This window comes from Cololabis saira, chromosome 5, assembly GCF_033807715.1.
Source record: "Cololabis saira isolate AMF1-May2022 chromosome 5, fColSai1.1, whole genome shotgun sequence".
In the NCBI taxonomy this organism is placed as follows: domain Eukaryota; kingdom Metazoa; phylum Chordata; class Actinopteri; order Beloniformes; family Belonidae; genus Cololabis; species Cololabis saira.
In genome coordinates this window covers 45891618-45909501 of record NC_084591.1, presented here as the reverse complement: position 1 = coordinate 45909501, position 17884 = coordinate 45891618, and the positions used below count along the sequence as shown (strand labels likewise).

Below are 17884 nucleotides of genomic sequence, written 5' to 3'. Positions count from 1 at the left end.
ATATCACATTTTTCGCCAGGCCTTGCTTGCGTGCAAAATTTGGTGACTTTTGGGGCACGTTTAGGGGGGCAAAAATACCCCCATTTCGTCAGAAGAAGGAAAAAAAAAAAACGAGAAAAAAAAAATAATTCCTACAGATACAATAGGGCCTTCGCACTGTAAGTGCCCAGGCCCTAATTAATGAAATGTTGACAATCAATACAATCAATACTTTCAGATAATTCAGCCATACATTGTTTAATTTTGGTGCATTTTTTTTGCAGTCCAACTCTGAACACACCAACAGTGTAATATTCAAGAAAACATGTAGCGCTACCTGTTGGCATCAGGAAAGATAAAGTATTACGTTTGGCATTGTCCTAGAGACCCCAGATTTAGGGTGTGTGTGGGCTCAGAGTTGCCCCCACCCGCCCCAATTTTTTTTTTTTTAGGGATGGGTATTATACAGACAATACCTTGTTTATGGGAATTGGATTGTAAGATTTATGTCTTTTACAATGTTTCTCCAGATGTTACATGCTGTTTATTGGCTTTAGATTTCTGCTACAGTGTATTGATGGTAAACATTCTACCTACTGTAACACAATGTAACAATGTATAGCATTTATCCAATCTTGAACAATTGCAGCCAGCAGCGTGCTAAGCACCTATTACCGGTGACTGGGTTACATGACTGTAAATGAGGTGCATTCACGAATTTCCAGCAGATATGACTTTTTTTCACTGCTGTTCATACTGTAGTTAAGAAAATGTATGCCCCCCGCCCCTTTCTCTCTCTCTTTTGAACTCACTTACAATGACCTTTTCTCCTTTTCTCTCTGCAAGTCTTCTCCCTCTATACAGGTGGAGCCTCCGGCAACAGTGTCTCAGGTGTGCTGTTACCTGCCCAGATGTGCTTATTCCTCCAGCATGGCAGCACAAGCAGGTATGTCCACATTCGCTATCACTTTCACGCGTCATTATTTTTACAACACTATAGCCTGTGGTTACCTATTTACTGTATTCTGACTGAATGAGAAGTAAACGTATTTAAGGAACACCTTAACGTTGATTAATTCTGATTTGAAGTTAGACTAAGTTGACAATACAGACAAGCATTAAGGTACAGTAGTTATCTGTGTTTCAGTTGTCAATCACTTGCTGGAGTTATTGTACTATACCAGGCTACAGTTAAATCTGCAGGCTCCAGTATATTTTTGGGGTTTTTAAATGTAAATGTATGAATATAGGTACTACAGTTACTGTAGTGTACGTTGCTGCCAAATATAATTAAGCTAAAACATCAACATGTGTATTCTAGTTCGTCAGATTATAAGTATGTTAAAGAAGGCATAATCAATTCCATGCTGTAGAGCTGTCATTTAAACAGCATAAGAAACCAGCCATGAAAAGAAGAAAAATGTTAAGTAAACAGAAACTTTTTTTAAATGGAAGGATGTTTTTATTGGTTTCCTCTAATTATTTTGTTTCTCGCTCACATTTTAGATTTCAAGAGGTCTGCTTTGAACAAAAAGTAAATATTTCATGCTGAATCAAACATGCATATTACGAGGCTGTTAATGTTTTATTTGTTTGAAAGATGGGACAAATCACACCAAGAAAAGGGATACAGCTGGTGGAGATAATTTGATCCTTTTACTGATATAAAACAAATGTAAATTTACCAACAGAAAATCAATATGAAAACGAATACATGTCAAGAACTTGAATGAACAAATCCTGTAAAGTAAAAGTGCTGTTCTTTTTCTGCTATGCTAAGAAGGTATAGTGTATGTTATTCTTTTTTACTGAAACGTGCTACTGTAATCTGAAACTAAGCATTGTGCGATATGATTTCTAAATGTACTCTCATTAAATTATATTTACAGTTATTGCTGAATGCATTCATCTAATGTTAAATAAAAGCTTATTACTTTCAGGATGACAGCTAGCCATCGCCTCAGAGAGTCAAGTTCATATTACAGTTTTTCTCTATTGCTTAAACACATTTCACGATACTGCCCTCACTTTTCACAAAACTCTAAACACAAAACACTTTTCTAAAGCTACGTACACTAAACCTCACAGTTTCTTTTCAAAACCAACCCATCACACCAAAACAGTTGCTCATATGCTCAAAAACCAACCCATCACACCAAAACAGTTGCTCATATGCTCAAAAGCAAACTCTGACACCAAAATACCACTCAAGGCCTGCAAAAATGTAAACACTACTGAGCATCATTAACCACATTACCAAAAAAATTGAAAACACAATTTTCACACTGTGAGACTGTTCCTTTTACAGTTTCACAACTGCCAGGATGCATTTGAGCAACCCTTATTGATTCTCAAATATGTTTTGGGCATTTACTATAGATTTGTGCATTTCATGGGAATAGTTACATAATGCAGAAAATTCAGTAATATCACAACTCAATGCAAAAATGAGTACTGTAAACTCCATAGAGGATCCATTACACACAATAGATACAGTAAAGTAACAATTGAGAACACAATGTTCAGGGTGCGATTTCTTTTACAGTATTACAGTACGTTTGAAAATTGACACAGTATGTTGTATGTTGACACCGAAATCATGGGGCGTCATCACGTCGGGCCACAGGACCTCATCAACGTCACAGGCAATATTGTCCATAGCCAAACAACGTGGGAAGAATGCCCTGGCATGCCGCACCCAGCCTTGGAACGCCTCCACAGCCACATCATCACAGGCCAGGTCCATAGCCCTGAGAAGGTTCTCTCTGGTGTAAGGTTGGCGGTCATAGACCTTCCACCGCCATGATGAGAAGAACTCCTCTATTGGGTTTAGGAACGGAGAGTAGGGTGGCAGACACACATTACTGTAATGGATTGCTGATTGATGTTACAGTAAAGTACCTGTTGTGTTCTCTGAAGGCCCGAATACAGTAATGGTGGCCACTGAGAATCTGCTGAGGTTTGGTTGGACTTGTTGTCCTGCTTCGGTCATTGTCATGCCGTGGACAAAGACGTGGTCAATGACTTTTGCTCTCATTTCATCTGTAATGAAAATGCGTTGTCTTGCTTTCCCTCCTTCTCCTCTCCCTCCTCGACCTGCTCCTCTCCCTCCTTGACCTGCTCCTCTCCCTCCTCTGACCCGAACTCCTCTTCTTCTGTCTTGATCATCCATTTTTGTTTTTGAGCCTTCAGCAAACTGCACTGACTTATATAGGTGTGGTCACATCATTTGCAATAGGTGTTTTAAATTATGAGTCGTTGTGTTTACTGATTGACACCAGGTATGTTCATTGTGTTCAAGTTTTGCTGATTGTGGGTAGGATTTTGCATCACATGAGCTTCACAATGCATATTGGAGCAGAGTTATATGCAAAATGTGTTTTAGCAAGGTAAAATGTGTTTAGAGTTTTGAGAAAAAGGGGATGGGTTTTGTGAACAGTGTCTACAGGTGAATTGTGTTTGTGGTTGTGGCAAAAGGGGGGTAGTTTTACTAAATGTGTTTAGGCAACTGGTCATTTGGTTTAGAGTACTGGGTTTTGTGTTTTGGCAATAGAGAAAAACTGTATCCATTAATCCAGGTTTTAGAAGCTGCACTATGTTTTGTGCCCAAAAACACATCTTCGTGATGCATTTTCTTGAACAAAAAAGAGCTTTAAAGACATGAGCCACTCCTGCAGGGTTGTGATTAAAGGAAGACGAGACCTGACAGTGTTTGAAACATGAATCCTCAATGAAGACAGTTCAGTATAAAGCAGCTCAGAGAAACGATCTGATCTCTGACACTATCTTATTTCTGATGGTCTTTCTTGTTCTAAAGAGTCCAGTTAACTGCTCCTTCATCTTGCAACAAAGATGAGCATATATCGGCTTTGTGCAAGAATATCAGTAATGTACTTTTTGGATTTTTCAATCTTGACATTCCACTCTACCACGGATAACGTATAATTGTGTGCATATAGAATTTCAGTCTCATTTTGTGGTCTACATCTCATACTGTACATGACTGTACATGACATAGTAAAACTGTAGAACGAAGAGTGTAAAAAAAGCATCTCCATCTGACTAACTAAATAGTGTTTTTTTTTTTGGTATGGGTTTTTAACAGAGGTGTCTTCAGTATTCACATTCATTACTCAGGTAGAAGTATAGATACTAGAGTTTAAAAATACTCCTAAGTTTTTTACTCAAGTAAAAGTATAAAAGTACTGGTTTCGAAACTACTTAAATTATAAAAGTAAAAGTAATGTAAGGGGAAAAAAGCCATTAAGGACAAAAGCCATTGAAAATGAATGTATCTTAGTATAATGCAAATATATTAAAGAACCATGTATGTGTACTATTGAGCATTAACATGTGTTTCAGAGAGCAGGAGATATGATGACTAGTTGCCTATAAGTATTGTAATGGTGCAAAAAGTCAAACTTCAGAGGCATGTTATCATTTATCCTAACCTTTATTGGAATGTACATCCAAGTTTAGTTGCAGGAATCTGAGGGAACGGATGTAAGAACAAAACTGGACAAGAACATCTGAAACAACCACAACCAAATTCACTCTATCCGGATGGAGCAATTTAACTGGATAGTTTTTATTTAAAGGCCGAAATGAAATAGAGTAACGAGGCTGTTTTTAAAATGTAAGGAGTAAAAAGTACAGATAATTGTGTGAAAATGTAAGGAGTAAAAGTAAAAAGTCGTCTGAAAAATAATAACTCCAGTGAAGTATAGATAACCAAAATTTCTACTTAAGTAAGGTAACGAAGTATTTGTACTTTGTTACTTGACACCTCTGGTTTTTAATTACAAAAGCAAACTTGGGTAAGAGAATTGTTAATGTGCTTAGAAGGTGATTAATTTGCCCTACAACTTACAAACTACAAATACCGCCTGACTGCATATATTTTTATAGACAAAGTCCTTTACTCGGATCCATTTTGAGTTGATTTTGTGGTCTTTGAGGTTTATTATGAAGATCAAATGGTTCCTCCAATAGTCAATATTGGGGTTTCAAGTAGTGTTCGATACAGACATGTTACCTTGGCTTACACTATTTCAGTGATTTTACTTTTCTCATTTTCTGACTTTCTAACCATATGCTGTCAGTTGAGCATCTTTTAATCACCGTGCCCTAAGTGTAGCTGTAACAGCAGCAGTTGTTGTCAATGTGCAGTATTTGTTTCCAGAGGACAGTGACAGAACAAGGGCATCTGTTTTGTAGAATAAGAGTGGGTGAGGTCTTTAGATTGACTTCAGACTTACAGGACTCTCTCAGAAAATTAGAATATTGTGATAAAGTCCTTTATTTTCTGTAATGCAAAAATGTCATACATTCTGGATTCATTACAAATCAACTGAAATATTGCAAGCCTTTTATTATTTTAATATTGCTCATCATGGCTTACAGCTTAAGAAAACTCAAATATCCTGTCTCAAAAAATTAGAATATTCTGTGAATCTTAATCTTAAAGTGTAAACCATAACCAGCAATATTAAAATAATAAAAGGCTTGCAATATTTCGTTTGATTTGTAATGAATCCAGAATGTATGACATTTTTGTTTCTTTAATTGCATTACAGAAAATGAAGAACTTTATCACAATATTCTAATTTTCTGAGACAGTCCTGTATTGATAGAAGCGAAGATGTACAATTAACTGTGGGGAATATGTCTATCTAGAAAAGAGTTACAAGTTTCCTTAACTTAAACACATTGTTAATAAAAAAGATATACAAAAAGAGACAGATGGTTGATCAGACATGGACAGATAACACATTGATAAGGTGTATATAAAGAACGACAAGGCTTATGGCACTTTAAATGATCATTCAAAGTATGCTCAGAAATAGCTGTCAGTGAACATTTATTGCAAGTATTCAGCAAAATAGGGTCACTGTTCTTCATTTATTCTGCTGCGTGTCACTCAGTGAAAGATTCTCTTTGCACATCTCCACAGTCTTTATGTACAGTTTTTACAGGCATGAATGACTTCCTGTCAGATTCTTTTTAGCAGCACAGCTGAAAAAGCCTCCGAATGAAAGCAGTGTTTAATGACAGTGCTTTGAACAGGGTCTGTGTGTCGCTCTATATGTTGAGCACAGTGAAGCTCAGTAGAGCTGCCATGGAGGCCCAAACATTCCTGTTAAAGTTCACCAGTCCCTTGAGGGGATGCACTTTAGTGCTGTACGAACACGTTTCCATTTCCATTTCTGCTGGAGTCACAAAAATGAAACAGCTCCATTTCCCACTTCAGTCATTGGAGTTCAAACAAGACGTATGTGTCTACAGTACGTATAGAAAATATGTCATATCATATTTGTTTTCTTCTTCAGCGGACTACAGACAGTTTGTGGAGTGCATGCCAGTTATGCGAGTTATTTTTCTAAATCAGACGGTGCATTTATATAACCAAAGAAATTGGGGGAAAAAAAACAAGAGAAGACAGTTAGGGATTTACAGAAGAAAACAAAGATATCCAAGGCTGAGAGAAGATAATAATAGTTAATGTGGAGGTTGTACTCAACTCTGCTTGGTGATTACCAATTTGTAGCTTTATTTGATGGTTAATTGAACCTCATTAACCCTCAAAGGTTAATCTACCATGTATCCATGTAATTTCAAACAGATCAGATCATTCCTATCTGACAGTGCGGCCCTAACATTTCTACATTCTATGATTCTATCGCATATTGATTACTGTATCACCAGCTGGTCTTACACCTGTGAATCATTTCTTAGCCCTATTGAGTCCTGTTTTAAAAAGGCGCTAAAAGTCTTGGATAAGAAGCCCTTGTCTTATCACCATTGTAGAATCCTAGACAAATATAATTTTCTGAATTTTACTAACTTAAGAAATTTTAAATCTGCTGGTCTTATCTATAAAACATTACATGGTTTGGCTCCTCTGCCACTGAAAATGTTTATTAAAAAGAGATCTACCCATGGCCCTACTCTGCGTGCGACGAGAGCCACTGATAGAGGGGATTGTGACCTAAGTTTCAGGCGGACAACTTTTGCCCAAAATACCCTATCTTATAAAGGGTGTGCACTTTGGAATAGCATCCCACCCTCGGTAAGGGAGTGCTCTAATTTCACCACATTTAAGAAACACTTGAAGATGTGGTTAAGAGGCAACCAAACCTGTGATCATGCATAATTCAGATTGGGCTTGTCTGGGGTATGTAGACATGGGTATGGATATGTGTGTGTAGGTGTATGTATATATATGTGTGTATATGTGTGTGTGTACGTACTGTACATGCGTATGTGTGTATATATATGTGTATATATACATATGTATATATTAAATACAATTAGTGGAGATACGGTAGAGCAATGTGCAATTTGATTATGCACTTTATATTAACGACGGGTTTTGTGCAATATGTATACTCCATTTTGGTTCCCGTGCAATATAATTTATCTCCTCGCACTAAGCACTTTAAAATATAAACACAACATATATCCACTATAACTGTACTCTACTGTTTAGACTCGTTTACACACTGGTCGTTGGTCTCCTGTTTTTATTCTTTGTACTAAGTTTCGTGTTGTGTTGTGGTATTATGTGTTTCTGTCTTTGTTTTTTCTTATTCCTTGTACTGATTTTCGTGTTGTGTTGTGGTATTATGTGTTTCTGTCTTTGTTTTTTCTGATTCGTTTATGTTCATGTTACCATCAACCTGCCAGGGGACTACAGATGGAAATTAGCCTTAGGCTATAATCTGGCATATTTACATGTGAATGTTCATTAATATGCACTGTCCCATTTTAAATAAATAAATAAATAAATAAAAAATAAATCCAAAGAAAATTTAAACAAAAAAAAGAAAATTAAAACGGGAATATGACATTGTGCCTAAGGGTTACACCTAATTCAAGTCTAATTTATGCTCCTCAAATTTTTGTTTTGATTTATGCCTCTCCATCGACACAGAACGGCATAGCTCTGCGTTGTCTGACGTAAACTTCCAAACTTCTCCGACTAGTGTTGCATCGTCGCCACAGACTGTACAAAACCATGGGTGAAGTCACATGACTCACTGCTTTATGAAGAGTGGCTTTGTAGCCTCTTTCTTCTGAAGCCCCAGATATACTTGCAGTTCAGACGCCTACGCATCATGGCCGCCATGCTTAACCTGATACCAGCTGGTCCCGGTCTGATACCAGCTGGTCTGATACCAGCTGGTCTGATACCAGCTGGTCTGATACCAGCTGGTCTCGGTCGCTGTTTCCTTTGCAGAGATCGCAACCAAAGCAATGTTATAATCTCCTCTCCATCCAATGGTGTCATGTAAACTTGTTTGTTGTTCTAATCTGCTACTGCTACTGCTACTAAATATTTAATCACTTTTCCAACTGTTGCTCTGCTTACTGCCCCCTATCAGTCACCGCCGGTACGACACGCTCTCCTCACGTACTATGCGAGCGACGTTGGGGTTGGTGGTGCAGGTGAACGGACGCGAACGCAAGCACCACCAGCAAGTATATCTGGGCTTTACGCTGTACAGCAATGTAGCTGGGGAAGCTGACAGGACTGCCCACCGTGTGTCAAAGTTAGCTGTGGGTACCTGCTCCTTACCAGCCATTCAGTGCGTTTACATGGGAAGTTTAATTCCTCTTTCATTCAGAATTAAAATTAAATCAGATTTAAAATGAGTAAAAATTACCATGTAAACACCTAATTCCCAATGAAAATGTCCATTCTGAATTAAACTTAATTCCGAAGTAAGTGGCTGGTTTATTCTGATTTTAAATCTGAATAGAATAATTCCACGATCATGTTTACACTCATTCCTCTTTAAATTAATTCCAGTCTTTCTTTCTGCTCGTTCCCTCGCCCGTCTGTCTCCATGACGCTTATATTCCGCTGGGCTGGTTTTCCAAACAAAGTTTCAAGATGCAGCAGCAGTAAACGCTGGTCAAGAGCAGAGACCATTTATTTAATAAATAGAAATAATTAAAAGAACAGATGGAAACAGGAAACATCAAAATTATGAGCTTTTCAAAGTTCTAAGTTAGTTTTTCTTCCGGTAGTTTAACTTCCGGTCCCCCCCTATCCAATCAGAACCTTCCCAACCCCCAGACCTGGAGAGGAATTGGAGAAAGACGACGTGTTTTCCATGTAAACCTCAATTCAGAATTACTATTTCCATGTAAACTAGAAGGAAAATAGTTTAATTCTGAATTATTTAATTCAGAATAATTAATTCCAAATTAAAAAACATCATGTAACTGTGGCCAATGTTTACAACAGAATATACCGTTTCACATGTTCTCAGTGGTGAAACAATGACCACTGTGTTAAGCTGACGCTGCATGAATATAGACGGACGGTTGCTTTACTAAGTGCGGCTGAGCCGACTGTCAATCATTAGAAATAAATGTAATGCTTTATATAAATTCTCCTGGTGAGGTACAAAAAAAAAATCACCCCCTTCACAATGGGTGTGAAATCAAAAGACTGAGAGCAAAATATCACATTTTGATTTGTTTGTTTATCTGCAGATTTGTTGGCCCTCGGTAGCCTGGAAATGTTTGCCGATAGAAACACTGATGCAGCGTTGTCACATCTCAGTGCTGTACTAATGATGTTTAATGTGTTTGTGTTTTTTGTGTTCACCAGAATGAGTTAAGTCAAGAGTGCATTGGACTTGGATTGAGCTCACCAGAGGCTGGAGTCTATCAGTGAACATCAGAGACTAAACCATACCAGAAACCAGCTGACATCCTGGACCTCCGCGCTCACAACATGATCCTCCCCTTTCTCATCTGTGAGTTCACCTCATTCACCACCACACATTTCACTGGTTCATCTCACACACATGGCTTTGTTGAGAGAAGGAAAGAATCTGAAAATAAATAAAAATTAAAGCTGCAAGCAGCGATGAACGGGACCTCGCATTCATGGCCACCGCCCCCCATAAGCATATCAGAAATGACACCACCCACGACTTCCTATGTCAAACCATTCAAAAGTTATGGCAGAAAATAGGAACTATCAAATATTGACCAATCAGAAGAAGGGGCGGGGATAATTCATGCCAATGAAGGTCAAGTACTCAATACCGAGTCAGATGACAATGACACCACCCACGAGTCTTTATATCAAACCATTCAAAAGTTACGGCAGAAAGTAGGAACTATCAAATATGGACCAATCAGATGAAGGGGGGGGCGCGCTTTTTGGCATCTATCATCGCCACGGTAACGCTTTTGAAAGAGAAAAGTAATGCGCGTCGTCGCAGAATGGAGACGCACATTTTGATGTATAACACACCTGGGTGCACGTTACGGTTCGGGCCGTATTAACTGCCGAAGGAATGGCATACATTTCGCCAAAATTACACGATTAATTCAAAATAGCAGACTTCCTGTTCGGTTTCGGCCATGGCGCCAAGAGACTTTTTCTTTGTTAAGTGTAGAAGGCAAGATCTTCTTTTCTGTACTGGCCAAGAGGATGACCTCATACATGACAGAGAACGGATACATTGACACCGCTATCCAGAAAGGTGGGATCCCAGGCTTCTCTGGATGCCTGGAACATACTGGAATTCTCAGTCAGATGATCCGGGAGGCCAAAGTCAGCAAAGGCAACTTGACTGTTGTCTGGCTGGATTTGGCGAATGCCTACGGGTCAATACCTCACGCTCTCATCCATGCAGCGCTAGACCATTACCTCATCCCTCAGCACATCAAGGGAATGATCAGCAGTTACTTTGGCGGAATCCAGTTACGATTCAAAACAGCCCATTTTACAACACAGTGGCAAACCCTGGAAAAGGGAATCGTGACTGGCTGTACAATCTCCCCCATCCTCTTCATCATGGGCATGAACCTCCTAATAACAGCTGCTGGGAAGGAAGCTCGAGGCCCAAAAAAAAAAAAAAAAAAAAAAAAAAATGGAATCCGGCATCCGACAACCCCCAATAAGAGGTTACATGGACGACCTTACGGTGACGACCACAACCCATGTGGAGGCAAGGTGGGTGCTAACAGTTCTGGACCAAGTTGCAACATGGGCCAGAATGAAGTTTAAGCCAAAGAAATCCAGGGCAATGGTGATCAGGAAAGGTAAAATAACAAACAGGGTCAAGCTGCATGTGCAAAGAGAAGAGATTCCATCGATAGAGGATAATCCAATCAAGTGCCTCGGAAAGTGGTTCGATGAGTCACTTACCGACAGGAACAGCGTCACCAGTACAGAAAAGCAGACGGAGGAATGGCTGAGGAGGATAGAGAAATCAGGGCTCCCAGGGAAGTTTAAAGCATGGCTTTACCAGCATGGATTGCTGCCAAGACTCATGTGGCTGTTGACAATTTATGAAGTTCCTATGACAAGGGTTGAAGGAGTGGAGAGGAAGATCAATAAGCACCTCCGTAAATGGTTGGGAATCCCTCCAAGCTTCACATCATTAGGCCTGTATATAAGATCAGGGCAGCTCCAACTTCCTCTGTCATCCGTGGTGGAGGAATTTAAGGTAGCCAAGTGCAGAGTCGTAATGACATACAGAGACTCCAAGGACAAACAAGTCAGACATGCAGGCATCCTCACAAGATCAGGCCGCAAGTGGGCAGCTGACTCGTCTGTTGCACAAGCTGAAGGTATGGTGAAGCTCCGTGACATTATTGGAACACCATGCACAGGAAGACAGGGTCTCGGAACTTCCCACGTCCAGCAATGGGGGAAGGCAGGAACCAAGGACCGAAGGCCCATGATCCAGGTGGAAGTGAGAAGCCTGGAGGAGGAAGGTCGGAGGGCAAAAGCAGTGGAGCTAGCGTCCCAGGGAGCATGGACCAAATGGGACCTACCCAAAAGGAAGATCACATGGGGAGATCTGTGGAGACTGGAGCCTTTCCGCATCTCTTTCCTGCTAAGAGCAGTATATGACACACTGCCAACACCAACAAACTTGCACAAGTGGGGCTTGAGGGAGGACCCATTGTGCAAGCTGTGCGGGGAGAAGGGTACCATGGCGCACATCCTGTCGGGCTGTAAGACGGCACTCGCCCAAGGAAGATACAGGTGGCGCCACGACAAGGTGCTCATGACTCTCGCTAACACTCTGGAGCAGGAGAGATGTAAAAAACGACAACCACAGGGGAAAACAATACCATCTATCAAGTTTGTTCGAGAAGGACAAAAGCCACCAACCACAGTAACATCAAGAAGCAATCTGCTACAAAAGGCCCCATCATGGGAAATGAAGGTAGACCTGGGGGGAAGACTGCAATTCCCCCAGGTTGTCCAGACAACCCTGAGGCCAGACGTGGTAATGTGGTCTGAAGAGGCAAAGAAGATCATCCTCCTAGAACTGACAGTCCCATGGGAAGAAGGTTGTGAGCAGGCGTTTGAGAGGAAGAGCGCCAAATACCAGGATCTCTTGAATGACTGCAGGGGGAAAGGATGGCAGGCATGGCTGTTCCCAGTCGAGGTCGGCTGTAGAGGATTCCCTGCCCAGTCGGTGTGGAGGATGCTCACAGCCATTGGAATGACAGGGAGGGAGAGAAAGACAGCAGCTCGCAGGATGGGGGAGGCAGCAGAGAGAGCCTCTTGCTGGTTATGGAGCAGGAGAGAGGAGCTTAGCTGGAAGCCAGGAGGAGGAGATGGGCAGTGATTTGGCCACCACTGCCGGCCCGCCAATGGGAGTGTGTTGTGGTCCAGGGTCGAAACATCCGATGAACTTGGTTACCACCTGATGACATCAAGTCCTCCTGGCCAAGGCTACATTCACTAAAAGTGAGTGAAGGAGAAGCATCTTCGGATGTAATTATAATCATTTAAGTTGCGACATGATACAGGTGTGTAGCGATTTTCGTTCATGTACGTCAAACCGTATTTTGGGGCTTGAGGCACAAAGTTTTTTCTGTCTGAACCAATCAGATGAAGGGTAGGCGCGCTTTTTGGCGTCTAGCGTCGCCACGGTAACGCTTTTGAAAGAGAAAAGTAATGCGTGTTGTCGCAGGATGGAGACGCACATTTTGATGTATAACACACCTGGGTGCACGTTACGGTTCGGGCCGTATTAACTGCCGAAGGAATGGCATACATTTCGCCAAAATGACACGATTAATTCAAAATGGCCGACTTCCTGTTCGGTTTCGGCCATGGCGTCAAGAAACTTTTCTTTAAGATGTGCAATGATACAGGTGTGTACCGATTTTCGTGCATGTACGTCAAACTGTATTGTGGGGCTTGAGGTACAAAGTTTTTTAGGGGGCGCTGTTGAGCCATTAGGCCACGCCCATTAATGCAAACCATTAAATATCACATTTTTCACCAGGCCAAAATTTGGTGACTTTTTGGGCACGTTTAGGGGGGCAAAAAGAAAGAAAGAAAGAAAGAAAGAAAGAAAGAAAGAAAGAAAGAAAGAAAGAAAGAAAGAAAGAAAGAAAGAAAGAGAAAGAAAGAAAGAAAGAAAGAAAGAAAGAAAGAAAGAAAGAAAGAAAGAAAGAAAGAAAGATACAATAGGGCCTTCGCACTGTAAGTGCTCGGGCCCTAATTAGGGATACTAAAGCAGACTGAAGTGAAACAAAGTTTAGCCGAATGTATTTATTTTTTCACAGAGAGGAGATGAGGAGACAGAAAAGATTTAAAAAAGGGTTGATTCATGCATTTAGAGAAAGACAGAGAAAGAGAGAGAGCAAGAGCAAGAGAGAGCAAGAGAGAGCGAGCTCGTCCATCCATCATCAGGCGGATGAGTTTCTACAAGTAAAATCAGACTGGAGATATTTTGCTATTGAAACATGCCTGTTCTTTCAGCAGACGACTTGTGTCAGACATGTGATTGCTTGTTAAATGAGAGGAATATTGTTTCCGCTGCATTTTTCATGGCCCCTTCCATACAAAAGCAATAAGGTATAAACCTTTATTTTCATGGTAGCTATGTGCTATCTCAGTTTGAAACAACAGTGATGTTCACATGTGAGTCAAGCTTGTACACATAACAGATATAGTGTAATGTAGTTAGGGTTGCCAACTCCCTGAAAAATAAATAAGGAACCCTTCATCACCCTTCCTGGCGTGGTGAATTTTTTTAGCCCCTTTTTTTGTGAGTGAAACGATTTTTTTAAATATTTGACTTGAACCTGAATTGAATTAGATAAATATTTTTGAATGCCATGAACACGTGGAAAACAAATTATTATCCGGCAATTCACTTTAATACAAAATAACAAAATGCACAGAATAAAATAAGTATCTTTCTTAAACAGAAACCTGTCCTGCTTAACTTTAAATTGTATAAATGAATATATAACAATAGAAAGAAAGCAGAACATCCATTCTGTAATAGTGAACATTTTTAGTGCAATAACAAAAGTGCAAACAGAAAGTCTGTAGAAAACGTATTAACGCCACAGCTCAATGCCATTTTTCATTGGCATTTTATGACTATTTTTTGACAGTAATACGGGACAAAGTGCGTCCCTTTTCAGCTCAATACGGGACGCGTACTTTAGGTTATAAATACGGGACGATTCCGTTTTTCCATGGGTTGGCAACCCTAAATGTAGTGTCCACCAGCTTTAGATCCTCCCATTTTATTATGTTGTGATGTTCTTGATGTCTGATGAAAACTGACAGACTGACTGACCTGGATTGATTTTTGGATGCAGTTTTTATTCCAGCGGTGAGACTCCAGGATCCCCAGAGGACCCAGGACCAGTGCGATGGAATTTCCTGTAACCCCCAGCTGGGTGATCTGATGATCGGACGAGCAGCACAGCTGTCAACGTCATCTACGTGTGGTCTGCGTGGACCCCAGCAGTACTGCATCCTCGGATTCCTGGAGGTCAGAGGGGGTTCATAGAAACATTAGTGCTAATCTGTAATCTGGAAGTAATGTGACCACAACAACACTGCAAAAACTCAAAATCTTAACAAGAATATTTGTCTTATTTCTAGTTAAAATGTCTCGTTTTTAGTCAAAAAATCTCAATACACTTCTAACAAGTCATTACCAGAAAAATAACTTGTTTTTTGACAATTTTCACTTGTTTCAAGTAAATTTTCACTTAAAATAAGTAGAAAATCTGACAATGGAACAAGATTTTTTTGCTTGTTATGAGAAGATTAATCTTGTTCCACTGGCAGATTTTTCTACTTATTTCAAGTGAAAATTTACTTGAAACAGGAGAAAATTGTCAAATATTATTTTGTTATTATTTGTAATGTTATTTTTCTGATAATGACTCTTGTTTTAAGTGTAATGAGATTTTTTGACTAAAAATGAAACAGTTTAACTAGAAATAAGACAAATATTCTTGGTAAGATTTTGAGTTTTTGCAGTGAACAAGGGTAACAGTGAATAAAATTAGAGCAGATATGAGTAGTGCAAGGTTTGTTATCAGATGAACTATTATATTTAATGGGAATGATACACCGTGCCACTTTTCTTTATTTGCAGAATAGAATAGAAGCTTTATTTATCATTGTATTACATACAGTGTATCAACACAACAAAATTGAAGGTGCTACTCCGATTAGTGCTTTGAAACAAAATAAAATTAAAGCTGCAAGCAGCGATGAACGGGCCCTCCACCCTTGTGCACGTTCAGGCTGCAGTGGAAGCTTGTATGACTTGATGTAGATTCTTCAGAACTGGACATTTAGTGGATGAAACCAGCCACGACTCTATATATCAAACCATTCAAAAGTTATGGCAGAAAGTAAGTACTATCAAATATCGACCAATCAGAAAAAGGGGCGGGGCTAATTCATGCCAATGAAGGTCAAGTACTCAATACCGAGTCCGATGACACCACCCACGACTCTCTATGTCAAACCATTCAAAAGTTATGGCAGAAAGTAGAAACTATCAAATATGGACCAACCAGATGAAGTGGGGGTGCGCTTTTTAGTGTCTATCGTCGCCACGATAACGCTTTTGACTGAGAAAAGTACTGTGTGTCGTCGCAGGATGGAGACGCACATTTTGATGTATAACACACCTGGGTGCACGTTACGGTTTGGGCCGTATTAACTGCTGAAGGAATGGCATAAATTGCGCCAAAATTACACAAATAATTCAAAATGGCCGACTTCCTGTTGGGTTTCGGCCATGGCGCCAAGAGACTTTTCTTTAAGTTGCAACATGATACAGGTGTGTACCGATTTCTGTGCATGTACATCAAACCGTATTGTGGGGCTTGAGGCACAAAGTTTTCTAGGGGGCGCTGTTGAGCCATTAATGCAAACCATTAAATATCAAATTTTTCACCAGGCCTGACTTGCATGCAAAATTTGGTGACTTTCGGGGCACGTTTAGGGGGGCATAAAGGCCCTCCTTTCGTCGGAAAAATAAAAAAAAGAGAAAAATTCCTACAGATACAATAGGGCCTTCACACTGTAAGGGCTTGGGCCCTAATAATAACAATGCATGACAGACAAGACATCCCCCCAGACGTGCATACACTTCTCCCTCCCTTCACCCTCACTCATCACCCACACAACCATACATACAGTATCTCCACGCTCACAGTACACATGAGTGCGTTTATATGGGAAGTTTCATTCCTCTTTAATTCAGAATTAAAATTAAATCCAATGTAATAGTCTGAGGTAATGTTCATGAGGGAAGTATTCACCAGCTATGAGTTATTTAGTCATCGTATGGCCCAGGGAAAAAACTGTTCGTGAAGCTCAAAGTGTGTGTGTGTGTGTGTGTGTGTGTGTGTGTGTGCGTGTGTGTGTGTGTGTGTGTGTGTGTGTAATCAGTTTCTTTCTCTGACTGAGTTTTCTCAGACTTTCATACTGAGACATGTCCTGATTTGTAACTTCACTGTCTGACACCGTTCTCCCCACCCCGGATTACCTCCACTTCTCCTCATTATTGCATTTTTTTCAGTTTTCATGCTCTTCAGTCAGCTTCTTAGGATTATATATTTTACAGTCTCTCAAAGATATTTCTTGAAAACAAAATTAAACAAAAAAACATAACTTTCCCAGAAACTGTAGCTGTTTCACATCATTTTACAGAAAATGTTACATGTAAATCTCAGTTTTACATGTAACATGTAACCTCAGATCTAAACATTCCTGCCACTATGTTTCACTGAAGCCTCCATTCACAGCAGTAAAAGCATTTCATCTGAAGGATGTGACAGCAGGAGAAGACATCAAGACATCAGACATCAACATGTATCTATGTGGAAGCGTGATTTGACAGGTTTTTTTCTTCTGCCGAAGCGTGGTACACATGGATCTATGTGAAGCACATTCTGACTTCCTGCTGTTAAATCGTCTATTTGCATGAAAAAGCCTTTGGAAAAAAAGAAACTGAGATAAAAGGGATCGTACGGTAGTATTTTCTGCCGAGGTAGGACAACTCGGCAGAACCCCGGCTCGACATGTCTTATTCATCCTGACGCACAGCAGAAACAGACTGCAGGTGGCGCTGCACATGCTCAGCAGGCTCATTTATATGCAAATACAGTCATCAAGTAGTTTGCATTGACCATTCATGGTATGAAGTGGGCGTGTAGAGGGCGGGGTATGAGGCGAATTCACATTTGCAACCTTCCAGCTGGACTGTGATTTATAAAGCGAACATTGCGTGCAGATGTGCGTGCACACGGTTTTAGAAATCCGGATTTTTTTGTGTGCATTTTTGTGTATCATTTCATCCTACGGGTAGGACGATTCGCGGAGGTAGGACAACTCGGCAGAACACCGGCTTGGGTGTACATGGATCTATAAGTCTGATATGTGATGACATTAAAAGTATGACATGAATCTGTCTGGCTTCATTTCACCACCTCACCGCCTGCATCGCCAGTTCCCCATATGAAAATGTTCGTGCGCGAGAGTCAGGGTTGGCATAAAGATACGCACATTTCCCCGTTAGTTTTTTTTTTAATCCCAATTTTTGTGTAGAAGGTGGCGTGCACATCTTATAAGCCCTGTTTT

General features: G+C 40.2%; 1 protein-coding gene across 1 annotated transcript in view; it reads left to right on the top strand.

The window, feature by feature from the left end:
* The first annotated feature begins 9604 nt into the window (after positions 1-9604).
* The window catches only part of lamb4 (laminin, beta 4), a 64007-nt gene continuing 55727 nt past the window's right edge, over positions 9605-17884 (top strand). The window contains exons 1-2 of the mRNA XM_061722272.1: positions 9605-9749; positions 14593-14768. Of these exons, the coding sequence (XP_061578256.1) occupies positions 9728-9749; positions 14593-14768 (198 nt within the window). The 5' untranslated portion in view covers positions 9605-9727. The remainder of the gene's footprint in view (positions 9750-14592; positions 14769-17884) is intronic.